At 36.3% G+C, this 27,052-nt stretch overlaps 1 protein-coding gene across 2 annotated transcripts in view; it reads left to right on the top strand.

The window, feature by feature from the left end:
- Positions 1-26,063, top strand: part of KHDRBS3 (KH RNA binding domain containing, signal transduction associated 3) — a 94,286-nt gene extending 68,223 nt beyond the window's left edge. Inside the window, exons 7-11 of one of the 2 annotated variants that reach the window (XR_011148501.1) lie at positions 2,120-2,202; positions 18,410-18,468; positions 21,794-22,904; positions 23,316-23,372; positions 25,391-26,063. Coding sequence is in view for 1 of the 2 variants with exons in the window: in XM_069005530.1 (XP_068861631.1) it covers positions 2,120-2,202; positions 18,410-18,468; positions 21,794-21,885 (234 nt within the window). In the remaining variant the exon portion in view is untranslated. Of the gene's footprint in view, positions 1-2,119; positions 2,203-18,409; positions 18,469-21,793; positions 23,057-23,315; positions 23,373-25,390 lie in introns of those variants that run through there. The other variant, XM_069005530.1, reaches the window with a different exon arrangement.
- The last annotated feature ends 989 nt before the right edge of the window (positions 26,064-27,052 follow it).

The following is a 27,052-nucleotide window of genomic DNA, read 5'->3' on the forward strand; positions in this document are numbered from 1 at the left end:
ATTTATTTCATTCATCTGTTTTCAAGAAGTCATAGAAACACAATAACTTCAGAGTAGTCTTTTATCGCCTTTTCTTCATGATCCATTTTTTCAGTAAAATAGTTAACATAAATGAGAATGAGAAGACTTAATTGCTCAAGAGGTCTCTAATGATTCCTTAGTGGCAAAGCTTTCCCATCATGTTAAAAGGTTAATTTCAGTTCTCTGCTTTCATTTGTTGCCACTGCTGGATGTGCCTGGTTTGAAGTTTGGAAGCACATCTCAGGGATGGCTGGTTCACAGCTGGGAGAGTCTATGTGAGGAGACCAAATGTTGTGTAAATGTTCTGGAACAGAGCAAATAAATTGGCTCAGGCAGCTTCTGCTGTTGGTCAGGGTCCGTATTGTTAACAGATGTCTGTGTATTGCATCAATAAGTAATAAAATGCCTGTTTGAAATAACTGCCAGGAGGCAGTGGGGTTGGGGGTTAGTCTGTGGCTTATCAAGAAAAATCCATACCTGATGGGCAAGAAAATCCTAAGAGTCTGGTTTAGTTTTTAGTTTCAGGGCAGTGAATTACTGAAAGAGAAAATGCATTTCCTTTTAACTGTGATTATTTATCCATGGATCTCCACACAACTGACAGATGAAAGAATCCTGGTTTCTTCTTCCAAATCAACGAATCAACTTACTTAACTGTGCTGGCAAATATGCAGAGACACCTTCTCCTAATGACTGCTGAGAAACAATCACATGCACTGTTCTAGCAGTGGTGAAGTTCTATTGATAGACAGGTTGCCTGTTTCCCATAGAAGCAATTTCAAAAGACTGGAAAACTTGCTAAAAACTCATAGGAAATTAGGTTTCCTATCAGTTGTTTTGAGGATGTCACTAGCTTCTGCTATAGAAAGCTGTCAGATTCCCATCATTGGAGATGTTTTCTACTTGAGTTGGACAATCCATCCATCATTTGTCATCCCTATCTAATTGATGCTGCTTGTTGCTTTTCTTTTGTCATTGCTGAAAGATTCTTAAACATTCTTTTTTGTAAAAATGTTGGCTCTTTCATGAGGCTTTATCCTTTGGTTGCCAGGGTTGGATACACACTTATCCAGAAAACACCATTTTTATTTATTTGTACACACATATATATACGATTTATATTAAAGATGATCCCCCAGTCTTCACAGTGTCTTGTCATAAGGTCTTTCTCATCTGACAAGCCTGGACAAGATACTCCTAAATATCCATTGAGGTCTTTGATGTATTTAGATAGGATTTAGATATTAGGATTTCCTAGGAATCAATGCAGTGAATGTGCCATTTCTACTTTTACTGTGTTAAGTTCAGATAGGTGTATTACTGGACAAAACAGTAAATTGATGACAGTTCTTCAGATTTCTATAGCTCATCCCTCTCTGTAAAAACACAACATCACTGTCACTTGTTTTTATCTTAAACTTCTGTATGGCTGGGGTTAGGGGTTTGTTCAAATTGGTATTCAAATACAGTGTTGTTTTGAGAAGAGTGTTACAGTGTGTATTTAAATCATGTGTATAATGTGGAGAGCCTGAGTAAGAAGTCCTTACTTCTAGTTTCTTGTTCACTGCTGAACTCCCACAGGTTGAAGAGTATTCACAGGGCATTCAGAGTAGTAAAGCTATCATTGTTACTAGTCTTAGCTCTAGGAAAGTTCTTTCCTATCCAAATTCTACACAGAATATTGAATTTATTGTCCAGAAAGAAGTCAGATACCTAAGTCAATTGCACAATATTTATTCAGATGTTTTGATTCCTGAGATGCCTCCTAGAGGTTTCCTGAAGATCAGTAGCTCACTCAAACTCAAGAACATGGAGACATGAAATGTTTGTACTGTCTCTGCACAAGCCAATGTTAACTAAAAAAAAAAAATCTTTTTGAAGTGCATTGCCAATAGCTCAAATTACCTTTAAAGGAATTATGGTCTAAAATTTGTAGGTAGAATTGGTCTCTATTAATCTTAAGATCTTGCCACTTCATGGTGTACATATGTTATACATACATTTCAGGAGAGTGTTCTCGCTCACATATAGAACTAGGTTACTGCTCTCTTTCTGGGGTGTGCTTGAAATTAATATTGCATCTTATATATCATTTCAGGAGTATGATGATGGCTATGGAGCTGCTTATGATGAACAAAGCTATGATTCCTATGATAACAGCTATAGCACTCAAGCACAAAGGTAAGCCTCCAAATCAGCTGTAACAACAATTGAAAAATTCTGTGGTTGGCCAGTTAGTTCTGCTTAGAGTTTTTCAATTTCATGTTAAGCAGCAAAAAGTTTATGAGAGGATTTTAGAAATAACCCCCATGTTACTTGTCTTTACTATCACATAAGTATAAAAGTTAAATTTCTGAGTGACTGAAAAGAAACAGAACTGAGAACTTGTAACAGTTTTAGTGATGCCAAAACTTAAATCAAAGTTCTCAAGAGTTCAGGAAAATTTTATTCAGATTCATTGTGTGAGGGAGGGGAGAGGAGAAAAAAGACTTTATAAAAGGTATTAAATTGTCTGAAACACAAGTGATTAAATTTTCTTACAATGTTAACAAAGTTGTATTTGACTGTAAGAAAAGTACGCTCTTCAGTTTGTTTTACTCCTCTGTGGACTTCCTTGTGACAAATTTGATTCTCTTGCCATTTGTTTTCCTTCTCCTGCTTAATTTTCAGCAGTATTTTTAAGCACTTCTGATATTTTTTTTTCTTTTTAAATTTTGCTTTCTTCGGAGGAGTCGGTATTTGGCAACTCCATGAATAACACTGGGTCACAGTGTGACCCAATGATGGGAAATATGCTGTGAAGTACAAACTGCTTCCTTTAAGTGGTAGTTTGAACTTCATGGCAAAAATCCCGTTACAAATTTAGCAGCTTGGCTGATGACCTCCACTTCTGGGTATTTCCAATGTGCCTGTCTGGAAAGAGAACTTCTGTGCACTTTTCACTGAGTTGTAATTTATTTTCACTCTTTTTTCTCTCAGACCAAGAATTCATAATTTTCTCAGTAGTAGATGCTTGAGTGTATTTGACAATGTCTTGAAATTTTATGGCAAAGTTACCTGCCTCTGAGGTAGGGTTACTGAGGTTCCTGTTAATAAATCCCATGTGGGGAATTGGAGTTAAACTGAATAGTGTATATGAGGCAGATTTGTTCTATCTTCTGCTAAATATGTAAGATTTACAATGCAGCTTTATCTGAAATAGTACAGAACTGTTCACAGCAAAGTTGAGAACAAGCTGTTTACACCTGGCATCTGCTTTGCTGTAGTGTTGTCACACCCAACTTCAGTTTTGTTGTGTAAATGAATATTTTTCTGTGCTCAACAACTTAGTCAATGTGAAAAAGCATAGTGGAAAGCTCAAGTGTCATTATTGTTGAGAACTAAAATAATGAAATTGCCTTTGTGTCTGATACTTGGCTCCTACAGACTCTAAGCTTGATAAAAATATTACTCAAGAAATCAGCAGTGTAGAATCTTCAAAATATGAGACTGTAGAGGGTTACATTTTGAGAGCAGTTACTAGTAATGGATTTTTTTTTTTCCCAAAAGACAATTGCCAAAGTAGTCCTCAACTTTTATGTTTGTAATTTTGTTCTGGCTTCGTGCTTGAAGTGTTGGTAAATGGGTTTATTGCACACAAACGTTTAGACTTCATTACAAAGTCATTTGCCTGAGCCAAAATTAAACATTACTTGGATTTGGTTATTTTTCCACATTAAGGTTTTCATTGAGATTTTCTTCCTTTGAACTAAAATTAGGAAAAAAGCAAATCTCCCAAGGAATGAAATTGCTCCTGTAAAGGATTAATACATAAGAATATGTATAATATTCTTAGATACATGTGCACATGCTTAGTTGTCTAGAATGAGATACTTCATAAAATGATTGTTCTACTTTCTACTTGTTATTTTCCCTGTAGTTTCACAATACATATATTGTTAGATTTTAATGAATTTGTTATCTTTTTAATGATTGCTTGACTTTTTTCCCCTAATTTTATTAAGTGCTCTGTGGTAAGAGAAAACAAGAAATTATTCACTTGCACGTTTCTCACAGGATATCAACACTCATTTTCTGGCATATTTTCTGGTTTGGCAGAAAGATTTTTAGGATAGTATTGGCAGGAAAGAAGTAATAACTATAAACAGCCATCTGAGCTACCTAGACCAGCATTCCTGTCTTTAATCTGAATATCAAGTAATAGCCCATATTGCAAAATCATTGTGTAACCACTATGAGATACTTACCATATTTAGGTGCATTACAATGCTGTTACTATGAAGGAAATTAGGGAAAAGTGCACTGTTTTCATAGTTTAGCCTTATTTCATTCTTGATATTTTTTGCCTTCATAAAACATGGAAAGAAACTGCATTTGCACATGGAGAGCAGTCATGTGTTAAAATTCATCATTTAGTGACCAGTATATGGAAGTACTCTTTCCTTTTCTAAGATGAAAATAGTAATCTTGAAATAATAGCATTTCTAGTAAGTCTTCTGATACCGATTTCTGTAGAAATATTGTGATTTTAATGATACTGTATAATAAAGAGGAAATTTGAGAAATAGCTAGTTAACTGCAAATGAGTTGTCTCATTAAATTACTTGCAGTAGTTTTTAGTATTAAGTTTGAGTGCAAGAACAGGGCTTAATGCTCACAAAGTGTACATTGTGTGATATGGTGGAAATAGTGAAAATGCTCATTTTTGTTTTAAACATTTTGCTTATTTAGTGATTCCTTTGTTAAAGATGGAAACTTTCAATAGAATTTTAAATATCTTTAGGAATTTTGGAGATCTGTAAGAGGTTGCATGACAGCAGATCTTCTGCTATAGGTGCACAGGAGTGCATTCTCCAGATTCAACTTTCAGCACTACACAGTGTGACTCTCCTTTATTGCTCTTTTAATTTGGATATTTCAAGTGTATTTCCCAGAAATGGCAAAATCTGAGAGGGGTTAGGATGGATGACATGTTTAGATATGAAGAATAGGACACTGTGTATTTCTGTGTGCATTAAGGTAGTTGAGACTTCGTTTGTTCCGCAGATAAATTATTCCTTTCTATATACTAACTGCTTGCTGATAGCAAATTGTGAGTGGTTGGAAGTTTAATGGTATTTTATTTGACATTGTGTGAGACTGTATCCTTCCATGTGCCTGGCAATCTGAAGTTTGAGTTAAAACCTGCCACAGCACTAACAGAGAGAGAAACATGAGAGTTTTCTGATAGTTTCATCTATCTTAATGCCCTGTAATCCTATAAAAAAATGTTGTTTTCCTTTAGAACATTTTATTATCCACTCTTGATTGTTCATGCAACAAAGCCCCAAATAGTGCTTCAGGATGTCCTTTAACAGAATTATTTTTTATGGTCAAAATGACTTAAAATATCCCTTGAAGCTGTACTGTGCTTTGCTAGATCCTTAATTGATTTTTAGAAGATTAAATTATATGTACAGTTTTTGCAGAGGGATTGTTAGATGATATTTTTGTCAGTATAAACTGGAATGTTTAATCAACTGGACTGCTTAGTCTTGTTATAAAAAAACCAAAACAATCTAAAATTAAAAAAAATAGTTTGCAATTTCTGAAAATCAGAGGATAGCAAGTATTTCATAGAATCATGGAATGGTTTGGGTTGGAATGGACCCCAAAAATCATTCTGTTCCAAGCTTCCTGCCAAGGGCTAGGATACCTTCCACCAGACCAAGTTGCTTCAAGCCCCATCCAACCTGGCCTTGAACACTTCCAGGGATGGAGCATTCACAAATTTTCTGGGCAGCCTGTTCTAGTGCCTCACCACCTTCACCGTAAAGAATTTCTTTATAATATCTAATCTAAATCTCTCCTCTTTTAGTTTAAAGCCATAACCTCTTTTCCTATTACTACATGCTCAGTATGCAATCAGGCTTTAGGGTTGTATGATATGCAGTCAAGGGCATGTTATGCAGTCAGGAATTCCTTCATAGAATTTCTTCTATATATTAGAAATTTATTAATTTTTTCTACATATTAGAAATTTACTCATGTCACATGTGCAGTGGTGTGCCAAAAACCTTTTCAGGATCTTATGGTAAATGTTAATTGTCATTCTGAAAGCCAAACTCGTGACTTCTGGTGCTGATTGCCTTTGTCAGAGACATGGAGACTTGTCACCAGCATGTATGAATCCTTACACAACTTAGCTCACTCTAAAAGGACTTCCCCAGCCTGTCTATAATTGTATTTATTTCCTTGGATTTATTGCAGAAAGCAGTGGGTGCTTTGATGGCCTGGTGTTAATGCTAGACCAATTTTATTATGAAAATTCACCTAATAGTGTTGTGGAGGAATCATGAGGATTTAGTTGAATCTTCATTTAAAATTGTAGTTTAAACATTTTCAGCATGAAAAAATCTAGTTATTTTAAATCTCTGAAATAGATTTCAAATTGAGCCAAAGTGCTTTCGGTCCCTTACTGACTCCATACATGATCTGCACAAGTGCTTGCGAGGACAATAATATGGCAAAGGGAAATGGATGCTAATAAATCAATTGTCACTGTCAGCTCACTGTTTAATGTTCTCTAGAATACGTAAGATTTATCACTGAGGAATTGTGGAATAATGGTGGTGTATGGAAACAAAGTCCACCAGGGAGATGTACTACATCATTTGGATTTAGCACTGCCATCTGCTTAATGGCATTGAGATGACTACAGAGGTACTTATGATCAACCATTCATAGCAGTGACAGATGCTGCAGAGAGTTAACATGCCAGGGAATGAGGTTTGGTGCTGAAGTCCAGATTATGTGGCAAGGTTGCTGAGAAAGGGGGCTGGATTTGTTACCTTTCCAGTAGCGTTAGAGGGTTTACTGTGTGCTTTTAAGTTTACTGTCGAGAGAGAATGGCTAACACAGTTACTGTAGTGCAAAAAAAAAAAAAAAAAAGCGGAGAAACCCCATCTGTGTGCTTCAGGCACTCAGAAGTTTCAAAGAACTTCTTTAGGCTTGTCAGGTAACATTTAAAATGGGATACTTTTCCTAGGGGAAAAAGAAAAGCTTCTGTGTAGCTTTATTTTTTAGCCTACAACACAGATCAGCAGCCTAAACTATGCAAGGAACTTTGTTTAGCTGTATGCCAGTGTCTGTTGAGGGACAAGAATGAGTCATTTATGTAGTAATGTCATTTTGTGTTTAATTATAATTTATAATTTTATAAGTATTTTAGATCTTCAGTCGAGGTGATCTCACCTTCACTCTGTTGCAGAATTTAATCTAAACCCATGCATAAAAGTGGAAAAATTAGGACTTGGAGAAATTGCTGGCTTTGTTTACAGTTTTCTGCATTGTTTTCTGGTTTCCACTTTTACCTAACAATGCTATAGCTTTCTTTTGGCAACAATCATTTTGCCATTGGCTTAAATAGCATTTCTCAATTGCTCTTTGTGCATATCTAACAGTAATTACTATCACTTCAAATCATACCAAAATGTGATAAAATCAAATCCCTGCAAGTTCCCTGTGAGCCTTTGTAGCGGGTTGGGTTTGTAACCAGGTGGAAACACCAATTTAGTGTAGTGGTTTGGCCCAAAATACTCATTACTGTTTATCTTCTGTGAGATAAGAATTAGGAGAAATGCAAAGCAGGCACCAAACTTGAAAGAAGTTTATTAACAGACCTAAAAGAAGGAGAAAAAAAAAAATTTACCATCTTCAGAACTCTCCTCCTCCCCCCACCTTCCTCCCTTCTCCCACTGACAATGTGAAAAGACAACCCTTAAGATGTTCAGTCTGTTTACCACTTCCATAATAACCTTGGTCAGTCCATTTAGAAAGAGAAGTCTCTTCTTGCTCATGCTATGAACACATCATCACACCGAGACAGCCACCCACTTCCAAATATTGTTCAGTCCATTTAGGAAGAGGAGTCTCTCTGCTTGCGATGTGAGTCCCTTCCCCCGACTTGCAGCTTTTCCCGCAACTGCTTTCGAGGGTCCACTCTTGAAGTTTTCTGGGGTACAATTTTAAGGTTGAGCCGTTCAGAAACAAAAGTTCTCTTCACCCATCTCTGGGAGCATTTCATCTCTAAGAACAGAGGCCTTTCTCCTTCCCTGGGAGCAAAGGGTCTTCCTCATCTTTAGGACTATCTCTGGGAGCATCTCTAGGAACTGAGGTTTTCTCCTTTCCCATTTGGAGCAAAAGTCCTCATCTGGTCCATCTCTCCCTGTCCAAACTTCTCATGAAATTACAGCTGCATCAGCATCTGCCTATCTCAGCGCAGGTGCTTCTGCTTACGAGTTGAACACTCCACCCCCCATATCTTCATGAAATTACAACGGGATACTCTGATATATCATAGCTTCACAACAGAATTTCAGCTTTAAGCATCTCCTCTCTCTCTCTTCCCTCAGGTTTTCAGCTCTTCACAGCAATAAAAGGGTTAATCTCACCTCAGCCTTGCAGCTTTGCAGCTGGAATGTTGAATTTTTCTTATCGCAGTGGAGAGGGGGGAGAGCCGAGCTGCTCCGGCTGCCCATGGCAAGGCAAGGGGGGGGGGGGGGGGTGGTTCCATGGCTGGAACAGGTCCATCAGCTCCAGAATGGCCGTGGCCCAGCCCGGCCTGGCCCAAGCAGGGCCTGGGTTGGGCCTGCTGGCCCCCATTTGGGCCCCGCAGCCACCTGTGCCAGCGCCGGAAACGAGAGAGAGCTTGGGGGGGGAGTTTGTCTATTCTTAAGTGTGGATCACAGAGGCGGTCACAACTTTAGGTGGCTCAAAGAATTGTCCATATTCAAATTGGCCAGCTGATAGGTTCTGTCAGGTCATGGGCAAAGCTGTAAGCACCCCTTTGCAAGAACATCACTTCTGGGACTATGCTTGCTAACCCATGACAGCCTTAGAGCCACCCAGTTAACCTAATCTGAGCTGAGGGAATTGGCATATTCTCTTTAGTACACCTACGTTTATTCAGTGCCACTAAATCATTCTATGGTTGTTATTTATGTGTTGGGAAGTAAGAATTACATGCTGAAACTTAGATCATTTGCTTAAATGCATAAAAACATAACTGCCTCTATGGTCAGTCCTAGGCACATTAGAAACATGGTGTTATGAATCATGTAATTGTTAAGGTTGGAAAAGACCTCCAAGATCAAATCCTGTTGTTAACCCAATTCTACCATGTTCACCACCAAACCATGTCCCCAGTTACCACATCCACACATTTTTTAAGCCTTTCAGGATGCTGTTTCTTGGGCAGTGTGTTCCGGTGCCTGACCACCCTTTCAGTGAAGAAATTTTTCCCAATATCCAGTATTTCTCACATGGTTCCGGTGCCTGACCACCCTTTCAGTGAAGAAATTTTTCCCAATATCCAGTATTTCTCACATGGGAGACCTTTCCACATCCTCCTTTCAGGTCATTGTAGGGAGTGATAAGGTTCCCCCTGAGCCTCCTTAATTCTTTGCCATCGATTTCAAAAGTGACTGAGTCAAGACAGAAAATTTCATTGTAATAGGGAATACTATGCACAAAGACCCTGTGGGGTGAAAGGTTTGAGGAATTTTGTGTTGGTAGCTTGTGGTAGTTACCTAAGAACAGAGAAACTGGATGTTTGGTTGAAAAGGACTTAAAAAAACACCTTAAAGTCCGGCAGTGGCCATTGTTAAACTGATGCCTGAAGAATACAACTAAATTGGTTTGGTAAAATCCTTCAAGTCTCTAAATACTGCTTTTTATGTTATTCCAGAGGCACTTCAGTTACAAGAGAAGCTGATTCCTAGTATGTAGCTCTCAGAAATACCTTCCTCATTTTCCCCTAGGAACTAAATTTTCAGGTGTTTTTTTGAAACTGTGCTTAGTAGTCACAAAAGATGATGACATTCCTGTTTAATAGGATTTTCATGAAGAGCTGAGCATATGGATTTGAAATTGGCTTATGGAGATGTTGCTATTGGTATTTGAAAGTTAATTGCTAGCAGTTTGTTTGTGATGCTCAGTGTTTTAAATTTACATTGTTGAGTTTGTCAGCAATCATGCATTTCCAGGATGTATAAATATGCATTATATGCAAACGAGTGTCTGTTACTGTAGTTTTCCAAGATGTAATTCTCTCCATTTTAATGCTTGTAGCTGTTTGTATTTCATGCTTTGGCTTATAAATCAAATCAATCCACAGGAGTTTGATTTCTGGGGATTGTGCAAAGGGTTGGCATCTTGTGTTGCTGTTGCTTATGTACGCCTGGTTTGTACCAGAGTGTATTGGAGGTTATAATTCTGCAAAATAAAACCTTAAGGCATTAGCATAAATAAGCTAATGTAGCTTTTAACTGAAAATCCTGCCATGTGCTTTCTTGCCTAATTTTTGTACTTATATTATTGAAAGAGATTATTTACTGCAGTTTTTCAGATCTAATTTTTCAGGTTTAGATAGATTTTTTTTTATTACATGTTGAGATGTGACAAGGTAAACTATTCAGAAGTGCCTCAGTAGTATAGATAGTTTTAATTGTGATCTGGTGTATTTTAATTTTTTTCAATTGATTTACAGAAATCTGGTCTGAAATGACAGTAAAAAGGAGTAAGACTAAGATTATTCAACTGTAGGGATGGAAAAAACAAGCATATCTCATGGTGCACTCAAACTGGAAAAGATTTTTTTGAGTCCTCATGGTGATATTGGTATATGGCTTCACTGTTTAATAAATGTTAGGTTTTCTCTTCATCTGTAGTAATTATACTCAGTAAAATTCATTTGGTTCTCTTCATGATTTTTCTATTAAATTTAACTATGACTGTGCCTCTGTATTTAGGAAACAAGTAAAAATGCATTTGAAAACAAATTTAGAAAGCTGCTACAGGAAACTAATATGCAGGTGTTATAGTAGTGCAGAAAGTAGTAACATCAAATCAAAAGTATTGAGGAATCAAAAAAGTCATTATTTCATAAAATTATATCAATTTTGCATGATTGGTTTCATTTTACTTAGGTGATTTTACAGCACCTTAAAGTGGGTGGTTGAATTCCACAATACAATTAAAGAGGATTAGTATTTGATAGGATTTTGATTTGTTTTTCCCTTGACTGATTACACAAGTGAAAACATGAGGAAAGGGAAGGTCAAAATGGATCTTGCAAGTCCAAAATAGGGAAAAAATTAATTAACAGGGAATATTTTTTAAATATTAAGTGCTGTGTTGTAGTTATTAATGGTAACTTGTGGAATTAGTCATAGTTAAAAAAATCTTAGTTATATGAAGGCTTCACATTGATTACAGGGTGCCTTTTTTATTTTAAATAAGGTGTTTTAAGTTGGAGGATGGAGGTAGCAAAGAGGAGTGGAGAGTTTCCAGTTGCCAGGTGTCAGCAGGATGCTTTAGAAATGGTGCTGGATATACAGGCTTTGGAGACAGAACATAGATAATCAATCTTACAAATTAAAGTTACTCATTTAGAAAGGACTTCTCAAATGTCTCACATTATAATTAACTTTCCAGCAGTTTGATTAAGAGATACAAGGAAGAAAGACTACATAGTCTCTCTAGACTAGAGGAAGGACATCTTAAATTTACATTTGCAGTAGACAGAGAATGACATATATATATAGAGAGAGAGAGAGATACATATAGGGAAGACTTTTTTTCCCTGGTGTGAGGTAAAGAAGGAACCTCAGTGGTAACTCACACTTGGAAGCCAGTGCCTATTAGTTGAAAGAGAAATGAGGCTGCATCAGCTCAGAGCATATTTTTGTCACAGAACATGTTTTTGTAGATGAAGATTTGACACTGTTTTGCTGGTAGATAGTCAACGCACTTTGTCTGCTTACTAGCAGTAATTGAAAGTTGCAGTTTTCTCTTTGACTACCCTGTTGTATTCAGTTTGCTTCCAAGGGAAGAAAAATGTTCCTTCTTTCTGTTGGTAAGGAAATACCTACTTAATTGGGCAACTTAAAAATGGGAGATGGTTGCAGGAAAACTTTATAATGCCTTTATTGTTTCTCCTTGGTATTTCATTTCAGTAGAAATATTGAGGGCTGTAAATTGTGCTTTTAAGCACAATTCTGATATAGTCCAGGTATAGATGGTGAAAAATATTGTATTAGTAACCATTGCAACCACATTTATCTTGATGTGATTGTATCATGAGTGCTGTATGTGAACCACCTGAAACACATACATTGATAGAAGTAGCGGAGCTCAGATGAGGCCAGGAAATGAGTCTTTGCACTTAAATGGATTGAATTGTCCTTAGGAGGAAGAGTTCTGCCTTACTGTACTTGGAGGGGCAAGGTTTGGATCCTGCTGGTGCAAAGGACATTAGGGAAGTACTGGAAAGGTCTTGAACATGGTAAAGCTTATGATTATGCAGGCCTGAAAACAATTAAACCTAATCTTTCTTTTACCAAATGTATGCCTTGATGGCACACTCATTATTTTTGAAGTACATAAAGCCAGGATGGACTGATACCTTTTTTCTCAAATGTTCTGCAATTTCAATGGGTGAGTAAGGCCTCACATTTTTAGAAAGGTGTTGAAAGTTGTACTGTTCCTTCAGTAAATTAAAAAGATAAGAAGGTATGGTGTGTTATCTTCTGGAGCAATATTTGTGGTGATGGAATGGTGACAAACTGCCTGTGCAGTTTTTGGGGCGGTGTTTTCGAGGCAGTGTTGTCTTGTACTCCATTCTGTGACAAGTGACATCATTTTGGATCTCTGACAACAACATATGCAAGACTTGGGGGATAACCAAGAATTCGCTGGAATAATACCCAGATCTTTCCAGTATCGCAGTGAATAGTCTAAGGATTTTTTGACTGATATCCCTCAGATCTTCACTGTTCTCTGCTGCTTCCACTGTCCAGGGTAATTTTGTCTGTTTGCAGGGAGAGGGAAGAAAACACATCTTTTTCTGATGTTAATGTTATTTCATGTCTTTTTTCCCCATTTAGCAGCTGGAATATGATTGGTACACACCTGGATAGTTAAAGAGTTCAAGTTTAGCTGCCTCTGGTAGCAGTTCACACCCTGCCTTGCAAACCAGACAGACGTGGTGTGGGGTGGCTGGGGCTTGGTTCTAATTCACCAGCCAAAATGCTGAATTTATGCAACCTGAGCTTTTAGTTTTTCTGCTGCTGCTTTATTTGATGCAGCAAATTTTTGACATTAATATGGTTAGCATTTCTCATGTTCGGGGATGTACTGTTGCTGTATTCTATTCATAGTTTCAAGGTAAAGCTGTAGCTCCTGCTGCTGCTGCGGTTCCTGAGAAGCCTTGTTTTGAACCATGTGCTCCAGTCTCCTCTTTTAATTGCCATTTTCCTTTCCTTTTTGAGAGGTGGGACACGAGAATGTAGTGGGCCTGGGGGGAAAGACTAATTGAGACAGCAATAACTGGACATTTCAGATGGTAAAACTGTTCTAGGCAACTGTACAGTTCTGTGAGAAATACGTAGATCGTTCCGTGCCTGGTAGGTAGCACCAGAATGCAGATACCTCTGAGGATATTTCACTATTCAGAACTGAAATTTCTCACCATTTCTGCCGTAAAAAGTAATTCCTAAATAGTGATAGCTAAGGGGATCCTTGAGAGGGCACTCTGGTCACCTTTTAGGTAACAGATAACAGATCTGACCAGTAACAGATCTGCTGTTTGTAGGTTCCATTTGAGAGTACGATAGACTATAATTCAAGGAAGATTGCATAATTTTTCTGTATTTTATAAAACTTTCGCATGGGGGTCTAAATTGTTTTCTGAGATCATTATCTGTTTTACAGACATAAACTGAGCTGCAGGGATAATAATATGTACTAAAGAAATCTTTACTTAGTAGCAGCAGAACTGGCTATTAACTAAAAATTTATCTTCAAAATGCAAGCAAAGATGTGGGTCTCCTCTTGATATCCTGGATTTCTGCTGCCCTGCTGTAAGCTGGGTTCCAGAATAGGGCATTCTAGTGATTTACAGAAGCATTGAGAACAGCTACTCAATGTTCAAGACAATTACAGAGTTATGAGAAGCTTCACTGCAGTGATTGTTGTCTTGGACACTCTTCTGTTGACAGATGTTTTTTGTTATCAAAAGTAGCTGAGCGTGAAGATCTGACAGGAGTGATGGAAAGAGGCTTATCCTTATGGAAGAGTTCTCTTCACATGTGATCATATCAGTCAGGGTCTATCATATAAGAACTCTTGCTAGAGAGATCCTCATTTGTTTTCTCTGCTTTGCTATTCTGTGCAACTCTGTAGAAGCACAAAGGGTGGTGCTTGTGGAGCTTCCCTTGGCACAAAAGGAAACCGCAGTTCTTCTAAGGGTTTTATTGTCACCTTCTGAAACTGCCCTGGTTTCTGTCTAAAGGGATCAAAGTTACTTGTGATACTCATGTAAAAAAAGAAAAAGCGGACATTTTGGTCAGTTTTTCCCTAATAAGCATTACTGGAAGCGGAACTGTGTTGCAAAGGCTGTTTTTCATCAGACGCCAAAGAAAGTTTCAGATCACTCCATTCTTATACCAGGGTTGTCAGTGCTTAAGTCTGGGATTTTCAGTAAACTGGAAGCTTTCAGTCAGAGACCTTCTAATCTTTTCCTGAGCAACCAGGCTCCCTGCCACATGGCTTCTCTTTCAAGCACAGAAGTGTCTTAATGACCATTCTAAAAGATGTCTGTATCACATAAAGAACTGTGGCCATCACATGAATTAATTGCAACATATTTTTGTTACCTTTGTGCATTTTTGGAAGTAGACTCAGATTGTGTGGTTGATCTGCCTCTTTCAGGATTGTCCCAAAATAGCCTGGTGAGCTCTTCTGATACGGAGTCACAGAATCATTGAGGTTGGAAAAGACCTCCAAATCAAGTCCAACCTTTGACCAAACACCACCATGTCAACTAAACCACAGCACTCAGTGGTTCATCAAGATATTTTCAGCAACAAATCTGCTTAGTAGAAAAGCCTGAGAAATTGAGGTCGTTTTTCATAGAGCCTTTGAAGGCTTATGTTGAATACCTCTAAATTAAAGTATTTAAGATAGTTTCAATAGTGATTCTAGACGAATGGCAGGAAGCTTCCCAGTCCTCTAGTTTACTAAATAAAGTCTTAGAGAAGCATTTCTACTTCATCAGTGATGCTGTGCTAAAATCTGAGTTTGCTCCTTTCTGTGTGAAGCTTTTTCTCTTAACACAGAAAACAGGCACTTCCCCCAGCCTTATTTAAACTATTTAAGCTTCACTTCACACTTCCTCTGAACATTGTAGGATTACTGCCCAGCCCTCAGCAATTAAAAACAACATACTTAAATTTATTGTTGTTTTCTAATCCTTCCATAGTATTAAGTGGTTCCAATTTTTTATGCTGACATGGAAAATCAAAGCATTTTTTATTTGCTGTCTCTGTCTTCTCTCTTGTCAGTCCAAAGCCATTACTCTGGAATGGCAATACAAAAGAAGTTAAAAAGAGAGGGACATAAGCAAAGTGTCTGTGTGTACAAAAGATCTGAATCACATCTAATACTCCAGTGTTAATTGAACTTGTACCATTTACTTGATGGTTACAAAGATGCTTGAAAACTCAGCTGGCTATAGCATGTAATCCAATTATTTATGTAAAAAGAAGAGTCATAGGAAATGAGGAAAATTAAATGAAGTGGTTTTATGAAGACAATTCACATCTGAAAACAAAAGAACTCCAAGCAGTCTGTGTTTTAGTCTTGCTGGGTTAAAAAGGAAAGAATCCATGGCATATTTTATCCTTTTTTTGTGAAAGGAGGGAGTCACATGGGGTAAAGAAGAAAATGAACTGGGATCGTGGATGTTTTTTTTTTTCCTTTCTATGAGACAAAATGAAAGGAAGAGGAGCAACCTGAGCTACCTGGTCCTAGGGAAGGTGTCCCTGCCCATGGAGTTAAGTGATGTTTAAGGTCCCTTCCAACTCAAGTCTTTCTGTGATTCTATGAAAAGGCCTTTCCTTGCATTACGGGAAATAAAAAGTATAATAGCCTTCAGTCAGAATGCTAAGATGTCAGAGAATATATATATATCTAAAGAGTCTAAATGTAAAGGATTATTTTGAAACAAAAATGTGTATCATATCTTCTGTCCAGAGGAAGAATTATTTAATATAGCTACTTTAGTCCTCGAGCAGAATTGACCTCAACTATCTCAGTTATCTCAGTTGATGAGTTAAAATGTACAATTTAGAAATTTGGTATTGTTGCAGGCTGTTTTGACTAGGTTTCCTTTTGCAGGCAATTGCTTTGAAACAAAATACAATTCTATGAGCTGTAAGTTCATATACAGTACTAGGTTTTTCTGTAATTCTAAAAAAACTCAAAATACCCATTACCGTCGGTCTTGATTGATAACGCCATGGAATATTCAGACTCTGTAACAAATAAAAAATTATCTTTTAAATGTTTGGGTTTTTTTTTTTTTCACCCAGAACTCCTTACAACCATCTGTATGTCCCCTTTTCTTTGGGTCTTTAGGTTTTCTCATCTGAAGCTTTGGGTTTGTTTAACACAGAGTTGACTGGAGAGCGTTGGCATTGTTCATAGAACATGAATGAAGTAGAGCAGGGAATACTCAATTGCACTGGGCATGGTTACTTCCCATTATACTTGTACTTTTCAGACAGATTATTAATTTTGAAGGGTTTGTCTGTTAATAAAGATGAGTTGTGATATACTTGCAGTGTAAGTGAAAGGTTCCTTCCTTTCTGATGTTTGTTTTGCAGTATGTGTGCTGTAAAATCAGTCATTTTTTTGTTTAGTAGATATATTAGATCTATGAAATGAGAGCCCACAAAGTCATTCTGACAGGATTGACAGATACAGGGATGGGGCTCAGCTGCTTTAGGCTTCTATTCTAAACTTGATGACAGCCTTAAAATAAATAAGTGCTGTGTGGAAGGATAGTGAATGTCAGTTTTCAGTTCATTGTCAGAATAAAGACTTTTATTACTGGCTGCTGCAGAGAAAAAATATTTCTTATTCAAACTTTACCCTTATTCTAGGGTCCTCATTACATGAGAAACCATAGAGAACTGTTTTTTTCAGAGATACTTTTTTGTGGGTCTTCACAGTGCATTCTGGTTTAGTTTTTGTTTAGGAAGCATTATACCCGCAATTAAAAATATTCACCCAGACATTTTAGATAAGCATTTGTACACACCAAAACTGTATTTTTTTCTGGCCTGGTTATTTTGTGGGATTTAAAAATTTTTAGTTTGGAAAAAAAAAAAAGAAACCCAAACTAAAACACAAACAACCCAAGCACAACAAATTATTTTGTCAGTTTGGAAGTAATTGTGATGTGTTGTTTGTTTTGTATAAATGCTTTACCTGCTAATTTGTGTTAAGGCTATAAATTGTTTATTTTCTCTCTGTTGTTTATTTTGTTAGCAGTCAATCTAATGTTAGGAACATTTTGTCAATATCAGTAATTACTTGCTAGTGATCATATATTAGTGATTTCCTTTTCACTCAGAAGGTAATGACTTGGTAGCATCAGTTTGTAGAGTATTTTCTGAATATTGTCAACCCTGAGTCTGGCTATGTCGTTAGAAAGAAAAGGAAAAAAAAATTATTTAAGCACTTGATTTTCATGTCCTACAAACTGTGTAAAAGACTACACATAGCTAGACTTACATGAAATCTGGAAGCATAATGGAATAGTGTGTACTAAGGATTGTTCTTCAGTTTTCATTCAAGAGTCTTAATACCAGTAAGATACCAAATATATATACCATTATATACCAAATATAAATACCATTATGAAATGGAAGACTGGTTTAGGCCATGGTTATGGTATTCATACACACTTTTGAATCCTAACAACTACAGATTTCAGCTTTTTACGTAGTTCCTACTGTCATTTCTTATCTTCCTGTTAAAATGATAGCATTTATATTTGGGTTCTTCTGTTTTGTTTTGAAGACACTGGAAGTTGTACACACACAACAGCTGTATAACCCTCCCATCAGCAAACTGTTTGCCTTTTATTGCAATCTTATCAGTGAATTTGAAGATACAAAGGCAAAATACTAGGCAGCAGTAGGTAATGAAAAAAAGTTTATTAGACAAATTAATTGGTTCAGTACCTACATCTCCATTTTTTTCATTAACACTTAAGATCTTTAACCTTCCCAACTGTAATTTTAAATGAAAAATTCCCACATCTGCATTTACAACGTGGATGAGTAGCTAAGTGATGAAAAAAAATCCTAAATGGAATTAAATACAGTTTCTAATTAATAAACAAGCAGGACCTCAGTTGTCACTGACACATGGATACTCACCTTTCTCAGGGCATGTCCTATATCATGTAAGCTTTCTTTTCAAGGATAGAATAAGTAATAAGTATTTCTTCTCATAACTGTTTCTTTCTTGTTCTCTCCACGTCCCTCCTGCCCTGCAGTGGAGCGGATTACTACGACTATGGCCACGGACTGAGTGAAGACACCTACGACTCCTATGGTGAGTGGCTTTATCAGCTCAATGATTGCAGCAGCAGACTCTTGAAAAAAAAAACCTAATGAAAGGATAATTTCCATGAGGCAAGGCTCAGTCCTGCAGCGGGTAACGGCTGCTCAGGGATTCCTGAGCTGTCACAGAGCTCCTCGTGTGCTTATTGAGAAAAATGCCCTCTGTGGTCTGTTAGCTAACGCAGTCATGGGAAACTAAAACCAAAGAAGTAGAGAAAATAAAACTTAAATCATGATGCACGCAGCCTTTCCATGTCACATTCAATGAGTTTTAAGGAAAAAAAATGGGGGTGTAGGACCTTTTTCCAGGAACTTTTGTCTGCCAAAAGCAAATGCTTCTGGTGTGGCACAGCTGGCACTGAGACTTGGTACAAGGTAAGAATATGGTGAAGCTCCCAGCTGAATTAGTGCCTAATTGAGTGTGTTTTAGCTTTGTATGGTCTTTTTGTATTAGTTCATTTTCTTGCATCAGTCGTGGGAAATCAAGCAGGGAGTCATTATGTAAAGGTTAGGGAAGTGCTTTAGGTAGCTAATAGACATGAGGGCAGTGGGTTACTCTGTATAGAGACAAAACAGTGCATAATGAAGCAAAAAACATATACCAGTGGTAAAGATCACTTTTTTTTTTATATATAGAAGTGTGGTAGTGACAGGTTTAATTAAAGAAATCTGTTACGGTTAGAAGCATAAAACATATTAAAAGGCACCTTTGCTTAAGGGATAAATGTTAAGTCTCTGGCTGGAGATCAGAGAAATACAGTCTAGGTCTCTCAAATCTCAGACATTTGAGGTTTGTTAGTAACCTGTGTAAAAGTTGTGATTCTGAGTATTGAATACTTCAATGATTTTAGAGCTCTACTTAAAATTCTCCAAGGTCTGTTTCTTTAGCTCCACTTGCAAGTGCTTCCTGCTGAAAACTAAAATGACCTTAACTAAGTTGTGATAAATGCACCTAATGCTGTAGTTTGCCCAATGTTTCTGCTTAAACTGATTATTTTGCTTAAGGGAAGAGTCAGTTCATCAAAAGAAGAGGTCACTTGAAATTCCTTTGTCCCCTAGCACTTCCAGTTGCTGTTGATAGATATATAGCTTAAATCTTTATTTCAGCATTAAAATAAACTGTTTGCCATTATAAACCTTCTATTTCTAAGACTATTTCATTAATGGAAAATTGATGGGGGAAAAAAGGTATGAAACTGCTTAATGTAGATGGATTGATGGGGAGAGATATTGATTGCAGTATTTAAGCTTGAAAATATGGATTTTTCATTGCTTTTGCATTTAAAATTGGTTTTCTATTTATCAAAGCACAGCCACTCAGAATATTAAGTGATGTATTTATTCAGGTTGAGAGAAAGACTATAAATGCCTTAGAAGAATGATTATGGGTTGCAGCCACTGTAGTTTTTGCACATATAAACATTTATACACTTTATTTCTTAAGTATATCCCTTAAAAGCAGAGTTAAATAACCATCTTCACTATATATAAAGAGCATTAGGTGCCTCAAACTAAGTAGGACTGCCTAGTGAGCAGGTAGTTGTCAAGTGCTGGGCAGGAGGAAGTTCAGATTCCCAGGAGGTATCGGAACTTTGCCTCTGAGAAACTCAGGTGACAATCCAGAGGATGTAGGAAGAATATCAGTGTTTTTAGGATTTGGAGCCCTGAACAGCACCAAATGAAAACTGAGAAACAGTAAGGTAACTCTTTACCCTGCTCATTTGATCAGCTGCTTGAAAAAGAGGAAGTATTCCCCTGAAACTGTAATCAAGACTGCTCTTTTCATTTAAACAGTTCTTGCAGCAGTGTAAGAGCTTGGATATTTTTAATTCCTACCCCTCAGTCGCCTGCCCATACTCTTAGGCATTAGGCTCAGGGTCTTTTTTTAATGTAAGTCTTGCTTTCTGTGTGATGAAGAAGCACAAGAGGTTGTTACCATATACCCATGGAACTTGCCTGAGGTGCAAGCTTAATTCTTTCAGCCTTACATGGAATTGAACTTGTTCCTTTTACCTCCTAGGCAAATGTCCTGACCACCTGGGTATGATTTATAGCCTGCACTCTGTAGGAAGCCACCTACATTATTAAAAAGTTGTTAGGATGAGGCTTTTGCGAAGGGCTTGTGAAACTGAACCCTTGACATACGAGATTCTTGTCATCTAATTTCAGATATCTCATGTCAGAACAAGTTACCTCAGCATTCAAAGTGCAGGGGTTCTTTGAGTTTGTTTTATTTTTTTTAATGGACTAGAAAGACAAAGTGATGTTTACATTTTTTTCTACCATAGATTTGGATTCCACCTTTAGTTTCCGGATTGCATTGGGTTCACTGGGGCACCTGTCTGTTTAGGGTTGTTCTGCAAAAATAGATATGGAAATACATACACTGTTTTAAGGTGGTTTTGCTTTTTGGGTTTGTTTTTTTTTTGTTTTTTTTTTTTGGTGCTGCTTTTTAAAGTTTTTTTCTCACAGATGTGACATAGTACTCTGATTTTTTTTTTTTACATCATTAAAGTGTACCCAAGTACTGTTTCATTACACTTTGCATTTTAATCCTGTATGTTCCCTTTTTGCATGTTTCCTTGCCTGGCATAGTAGGTCTGACTCTCATTTAAAATAATAAATTTTTGCTACTTTTTAAAAATATTTATTACCATTAGGAGGTAGTAGGATTATGAATCATTAAGTATAGCATGAGCTTTTTTTACAAATTTATTTTATAGCCAAAATTCAAGCAACCAACGTTTCTTATCCTTTTAACTTTTTTTTTTTATAATTTGCCCTCCTATTTATTGCATTTCAGGGGAGGTGTATGTTTACCTCCAGAGAAATGGAATATTTGCCCTAGGATGTTAAAAACCACAGGTATTGGTAGTGATACTTAAGGCTTGGTTTGTGTGTTTGAATTAGGCCTAAATTGGTACTAATGCAGAGAAACTTAATTTTTGAGGGCATTTTATTTTACTATACATAATTCATACCCTCCATTCAATTCATCCCATTGCAATTATTGGTGTGTCTGCTACTGGAGCTGATATTTCAAATGGCCATGTCCAACAAGCAGGTGCAGCTGAATTTCCACAGCCCTAAATATTTTTGCCATTAGCCTGTCACAGTCCCTGCTCTTACATGCTGAGAAATCACCGTGGGATAGCTCAGATAGATGTGTTGTACTCAGATTTTGTTTCAAGTGTTAGACCTCACTTTGTAAACCTTGGTTTCTGTAAACAGAATGTGTCTGATTCACAGATAAGAAAAATTAAGTCCAGCATCTGAGAATGTTGGAAGGGCTCTGACCATATTTTCTTTTCTTGTAGGGCAAGAAGAATGGACCAACTCACGACACAAGACACCTTCTGCAAGGACAACAAAAGGAGTCTACAGAGACCAGCCATATGCCAGATACTGATTGTACTGTCTGATGTTGTGAAATATCCAATCTCCACCAGTCCTGTATACTGTTCAAAGTAATTTTTTCTATGAACAATCCCTTTTTATTAACTCAAAGTGCATAAAAATTCTGAATGGATGGACTGAACTTAAAACACTTTGTTGAAAGAACAACCTGGACAGAAAGATATGTAAAAAAAGGAACTTTGTTATTTCCAAACTGTGTTTGAAAAAATAGGTGATCAAAAAATAACCCTTGATTAACTAGTGTTAAACAAAAAATAGGTTTACTAAATACATTAGTCCATTCTTTTTAACATAAGCGTAACCTTTTATTTTAAAGGTTTTCAGCAATTTAGTTTTTAGCTTTTATTTTCAGCCATTTGCTAGATTTTCTCTTTGCAAACATGAGTAAAAAGGGAAGCAAACTACAAATGCGAATAATGTGGTATTTTGTAACTCAAGTCTTGAAATGTTCTGTAGTGTTAAGCAAAGTTTTACCCTTGCTTGATACTAAATAAACTTTTGAAAGAAAATCAGTGTGTGTGAGATTAATTTTATGCTTTATCTTATAATAAAACTTCATAAATAGTAGTAAACAGGGAGAAATGTTTAACAGTGATCAGCATAAAAGGCTCATATTAAACATTGTGCAACTTCTTTTAAAACAAAATGGTTTAAACCTAAATGTATCTCTCTATATACTCACAGTAGATATAAATGCTGTTTAAAATATCCAAATGGTATGGATCTGCTTGAGTGCCACATTAAATCAAAATACTTTTTGTTAAAAAATGGTTTAAAATAGCTAATGAATTTTCTGGAAAAAGATGTGACTAGTTTTCACCTTGTTGAGCATTTTTTCACTAGTGCAACTTTGGAATTTTTATGAGAATTTTGGTACGTTAATGACCACCTCGCTCCGTGCTGGAAGCAATAAACACAAAGCTTTTAAAGACTTTCTGACTTGACTAATTGAGGTCGCTTTCGTCAGAGGCAGAGGATGTGTAACCCTTAAAACGGTCTTCATTTGCAAAGGTAAATAAATCAAATAAGATTTTAATCTCACTTAAGTTATCTTAATATAACCAATAAAAACAGGGAGGCTACAACTTAGAAAGTTTCCTTTTAGAATGTAGGAAAGACTTGTGAGGACACCTAAATTCTCATTTTAAAACGTTTAATTTGTGTTAGTCATCTAAAAAGCCTTAGCTTAGCTAGTTAAATTTGGACAAACTATTCCCTATTAAACAACTGTAAAACCTCATAACCAGTAGTTTGTAATATATTATTTTTCCATAAATTCTAGTAACTTAAACATTGCAAATGTTATCTAATGCTTTTTTTTAAGCATTGTTTCTATAGTTTGATTTACTTTGTTTTCTTTAGTTTTTGTTTTAAATTCTTTGAAATTTAGTAAAAATACCTTTTTTTTTTCCCTCTTGTCAGGAAACTCACCTCCTTGGACAGCCAAGAGAACAAAAACCCTAATCTTCTGATGCTTTGGTAAGTATGTTTACTCATCTGTGAAGTTATTAGATAAATAATGGAACTTTTGATCAGGTCCTTAATTCTACACAAGGCTTTAATTTAGGTGTCACTGTCTGTGTTCAATTCTGGTAAGAAAAGTAATAGTTTTGAACTATCATTAATCAGGACCTTAAACTGTCACAATGTGTGGACACTCCCCTGGCAGTTTATTGAAAGGTGTGCATAGCTTTGACAACATCTCAACCCATTGGGTATTTGATTGGACAGAGGTAGCTGAAGAAACTGAATGTAATTTGATGCTTGTAGTTTTCAAAAGGGAATTTAAAACTCTAATCTGGTCAACAAAAATGTCTAAAGTTGAAAAATACATTTTGCAGACTATTTTCAAAGTTAAGCATTTTTGCACAAGTAGCAGACTGATTTCTGGCATTAATTGAAGGAGAACAAATCCATTAAGAAGCATTAGCTGAAGAATAGCTTGCTTTACTGTTTCTGGTAAATTCAATATATAAAATAAGAAATAACTTAATTGTATTTATGCTCAGATGATGTATATTTTAAACAAAACAGATTTTTTTCTGCTAGGAATGGTAATTCTTCCTGCTAACCTCATGATCTCAGTGCCTTTAGTTGACAAGGCTCAGATAAATAGAGCTCTGTATTGTGAAATACTGCATAAGTTGCACTGCCTCTGTGTACTGCAGTAAATTTAAGAGGCTGCTGTCACTGGCTAAAGGAACCTTTTGTACATATAAAATGGCTTTAGAACAGCTTTGAGCATTTTAAGGGCTTAAATCAAAGTACTATTTAAGAGTAGGAGAGCTTGAAGAAGATTTCTCCCCTTTGGGGCTCAGAGGGCAAAGATTTAATACCAGCTGCTAGAATTGTTATGGCAAAACTGAATATATAAATATCTTTTAAAAATATTTATAACAATTGGCCAAATCTCTCCTTCTGTTCACATCTTAAATCACATAATATGATGAATTACATAGGAAGTGTTCATCTGCAAACATCATGTATTATATTAAACAGACAGAATGAAACTTGAAGGGTTGAAACTAAAATATCTAGGAGCAAGGGTGGCTAGTAGATAAATAAGTGAATCAGAAGTGAATTCAGTGTTCTGTAGTGTTTATCCAACTCTTTTATTTAATGCCTTATTTTCTTAGTGTCTCCAGTATGGAGGATGAATGTGTGATCAGCATGTGTGATTTGTGCCACTTGTCTGCTACTCTGCCCTGAAGTCCTAGACAATCTTGAATTGTTTCAGGTTCCCTTTGGGGTGGAAAAATGTGTCTCCCTGATAAAAGAGGCTCTTTAAGTGCACCATTGAATGATTACCATATGAATTAAGTCTTCCTACTTCCAATGTTCCACATTGATACATCTTACTTCTCCTGAGAAAATATGTTTCCATGCCTCTTAAAAAAATTCTGTATCAATTCTTACTCCTATGTCTGCACAATAAACTACATCCAGCATCCAGTCAAACAACTGGTATTGGATATTCTTCAAAACTATATTCTTGCAGTGCAAAACTTCTCTTGACATTTCCTAAAACAACATGCATTAGCATTGTTCTGCTATTGCATTCTCTTGTGGGTATTTTTTTTTCTGTGGAGTAATCTCTTAAATCCATTCGATTTTGAGCAGAAGGAAAAATAATCTAAGAAGGTCTCTGCATGAAGGAAAACCAGTGTAGAATGCAGCCTTTCTTCCATTATGACAAACAACTTAGAAGTGTTTTTCCATTCTAGTAGAGTTTTGTACTCTGACACTGGTCTGTTACTGTATGTTACTAGTCAAACAAGTAATTTTAATCATATCAACAATTTGCCTTTACTGAATCTTCTTACAACATTTTCACTGAATTTCAATGATAGCAGTTTCTGCAATGCTTGCCTAGATCTACATACATTTTTTATATATGTAATTGTCTGATTCCCCTACTTAGTCTGACAGGCTTCAGAGAATTCATGATCTCTCCTCTCAAAATACATACAAATGAAGTGTATTTTGCTCTTTTTCAGGAACTTCTACCATGTTAATTATGGACTGCTTAGAGCATTGTACTTACCCATGTGCTCAGACACTGGCGAGACGGAGTATGAAAATCTTGCTCAGCATTTCTTGTATGAAAGCCTTAAAGTGTAAACAGCATACACTTTTTAAAATAATTGTATATTGAAACTCTTAATTGTATAGTGATGCAACAATGTTTTATTTGGAGCTCAATAAAGAATTTCCATCTAAGTTTCTGTTACAAAGCAATAACACAACCTCCCGTTCTTCAGTGACTCTTTTTAGCCTTATGCAGCAAGTGTAAGAGAGTGTGTGAAGTCTCATGACTAGAACTGAAATGCTTTTGGAAATAGCTTGTCTAATGTATGAACAACATGGATAAGTTAAAATGAAGATTGGTGTTTTCTGCTGAAGCTTTTTTTAATAGCTAATTGTAAACAAGTCTGCTTCAAACAAGACTCTTGGGTAGAAATAATGCTCCAACTTTCCATTTCCTTCAAAAACTTGTATAACAAGGTGTTTAATCCCTGTCAATTATACTATGCTGCTTATTCTCTTTCACTTGGTGTTTGATGCATAGAAATCTTTTCCCTAATACACAGTCACAAGTTTTCTAGTAGTAGAGTCTTGGATGAGGCTTTTACACCTTGATAAATCTTGTATCCAACTGTCATGTTTCCTCAGTGCTTTCTGTTTTATATTAATTGTGTTTGTGATAATTTGTAACAGAAATAAAGTTCTGATAATTTATTTTCTTGTGTTCTTTTTCATAAATAGTGCTTGCAAAGCATGTGTCCCATTCCTCAGTTACGGTTCCATCAGATGCATTTTTCTTCACTGAATCTCAATTTCTTGCCAACAAAAGCATTATTTGGTTCTGTGTTGTTGCTATTTTGAACATAAACAATACCAGTTGATAGTTCCACACCAAAATGCTGCCTCTTCAACTGGTTTTCATAACTTCTAATTCCATATACTGACTACTGAAATATAGCTTTGAAGTTGTGGGGATGTGGATAAAAATAAGATTTCCTATTAACTGTGGCACTGAACAAATTGAGTGAGACAGTTTTTAATAGATTTAAACAACTAACCATAAAAAAGTCTGTATTTTTAACCTCTGAATATTTAAGGTGATTTTCTCAGTTAATCTCACAATCTGGAGAGGTTTTCCCTGCCTTCATCTCTCACTGTGCTAAAACTGCATTTCTAAAATGTTTTCTACAGCCAGCAATAGTAATTATTTAAATAAGTGAAAGCAAAATCAAGAAGAAAAACCCTTTGAATAAGCACAAGAGATGTATAATAATGATTCCTTCAGACTGACTGGCAGGAGCCTCTGGTGTGGAACAGCACCTGACATCCTAAATGCAGGCCAAGTATAAGAACTTTAGATAGATACTGTGTGGGGAATTTAGATAAGCAGAATGCAATTTCACTTTCTGTAATTTGTACACCAGGATTACCAACACAGGCTCATTTGAGGAGTGCTATGAATTGTTCAAGGAGTGTCACCTTCCACTCTGGAGTCATGAACAACAGGGCTGCTTAATGGCAATACTGAAATATTTTGCTAGTATGACTTATGTGACTATCAAATCTATCTAGAAAATGTAATTTTCCGGGTGTCTTGTGTGATTGCTGATTGGCCTAACAGGAACCACTGGGGT

This window comes from Aphelocoma coerulescens, chromosome 2, assembly GCF_041296385.1.
Source record: "Aphelocoma coerulescens isolate FSJ_1873_10779 chromosome 2, UR_Acoe_1.0, whole genome shotgun sequence".
Classification (NCBI taxonomy): Eukaryota; Metazoa; Chordata; class Aves; order Passeriformes; family Corvidae; genus Aphelocoma; species Aphelocoma coerulescens.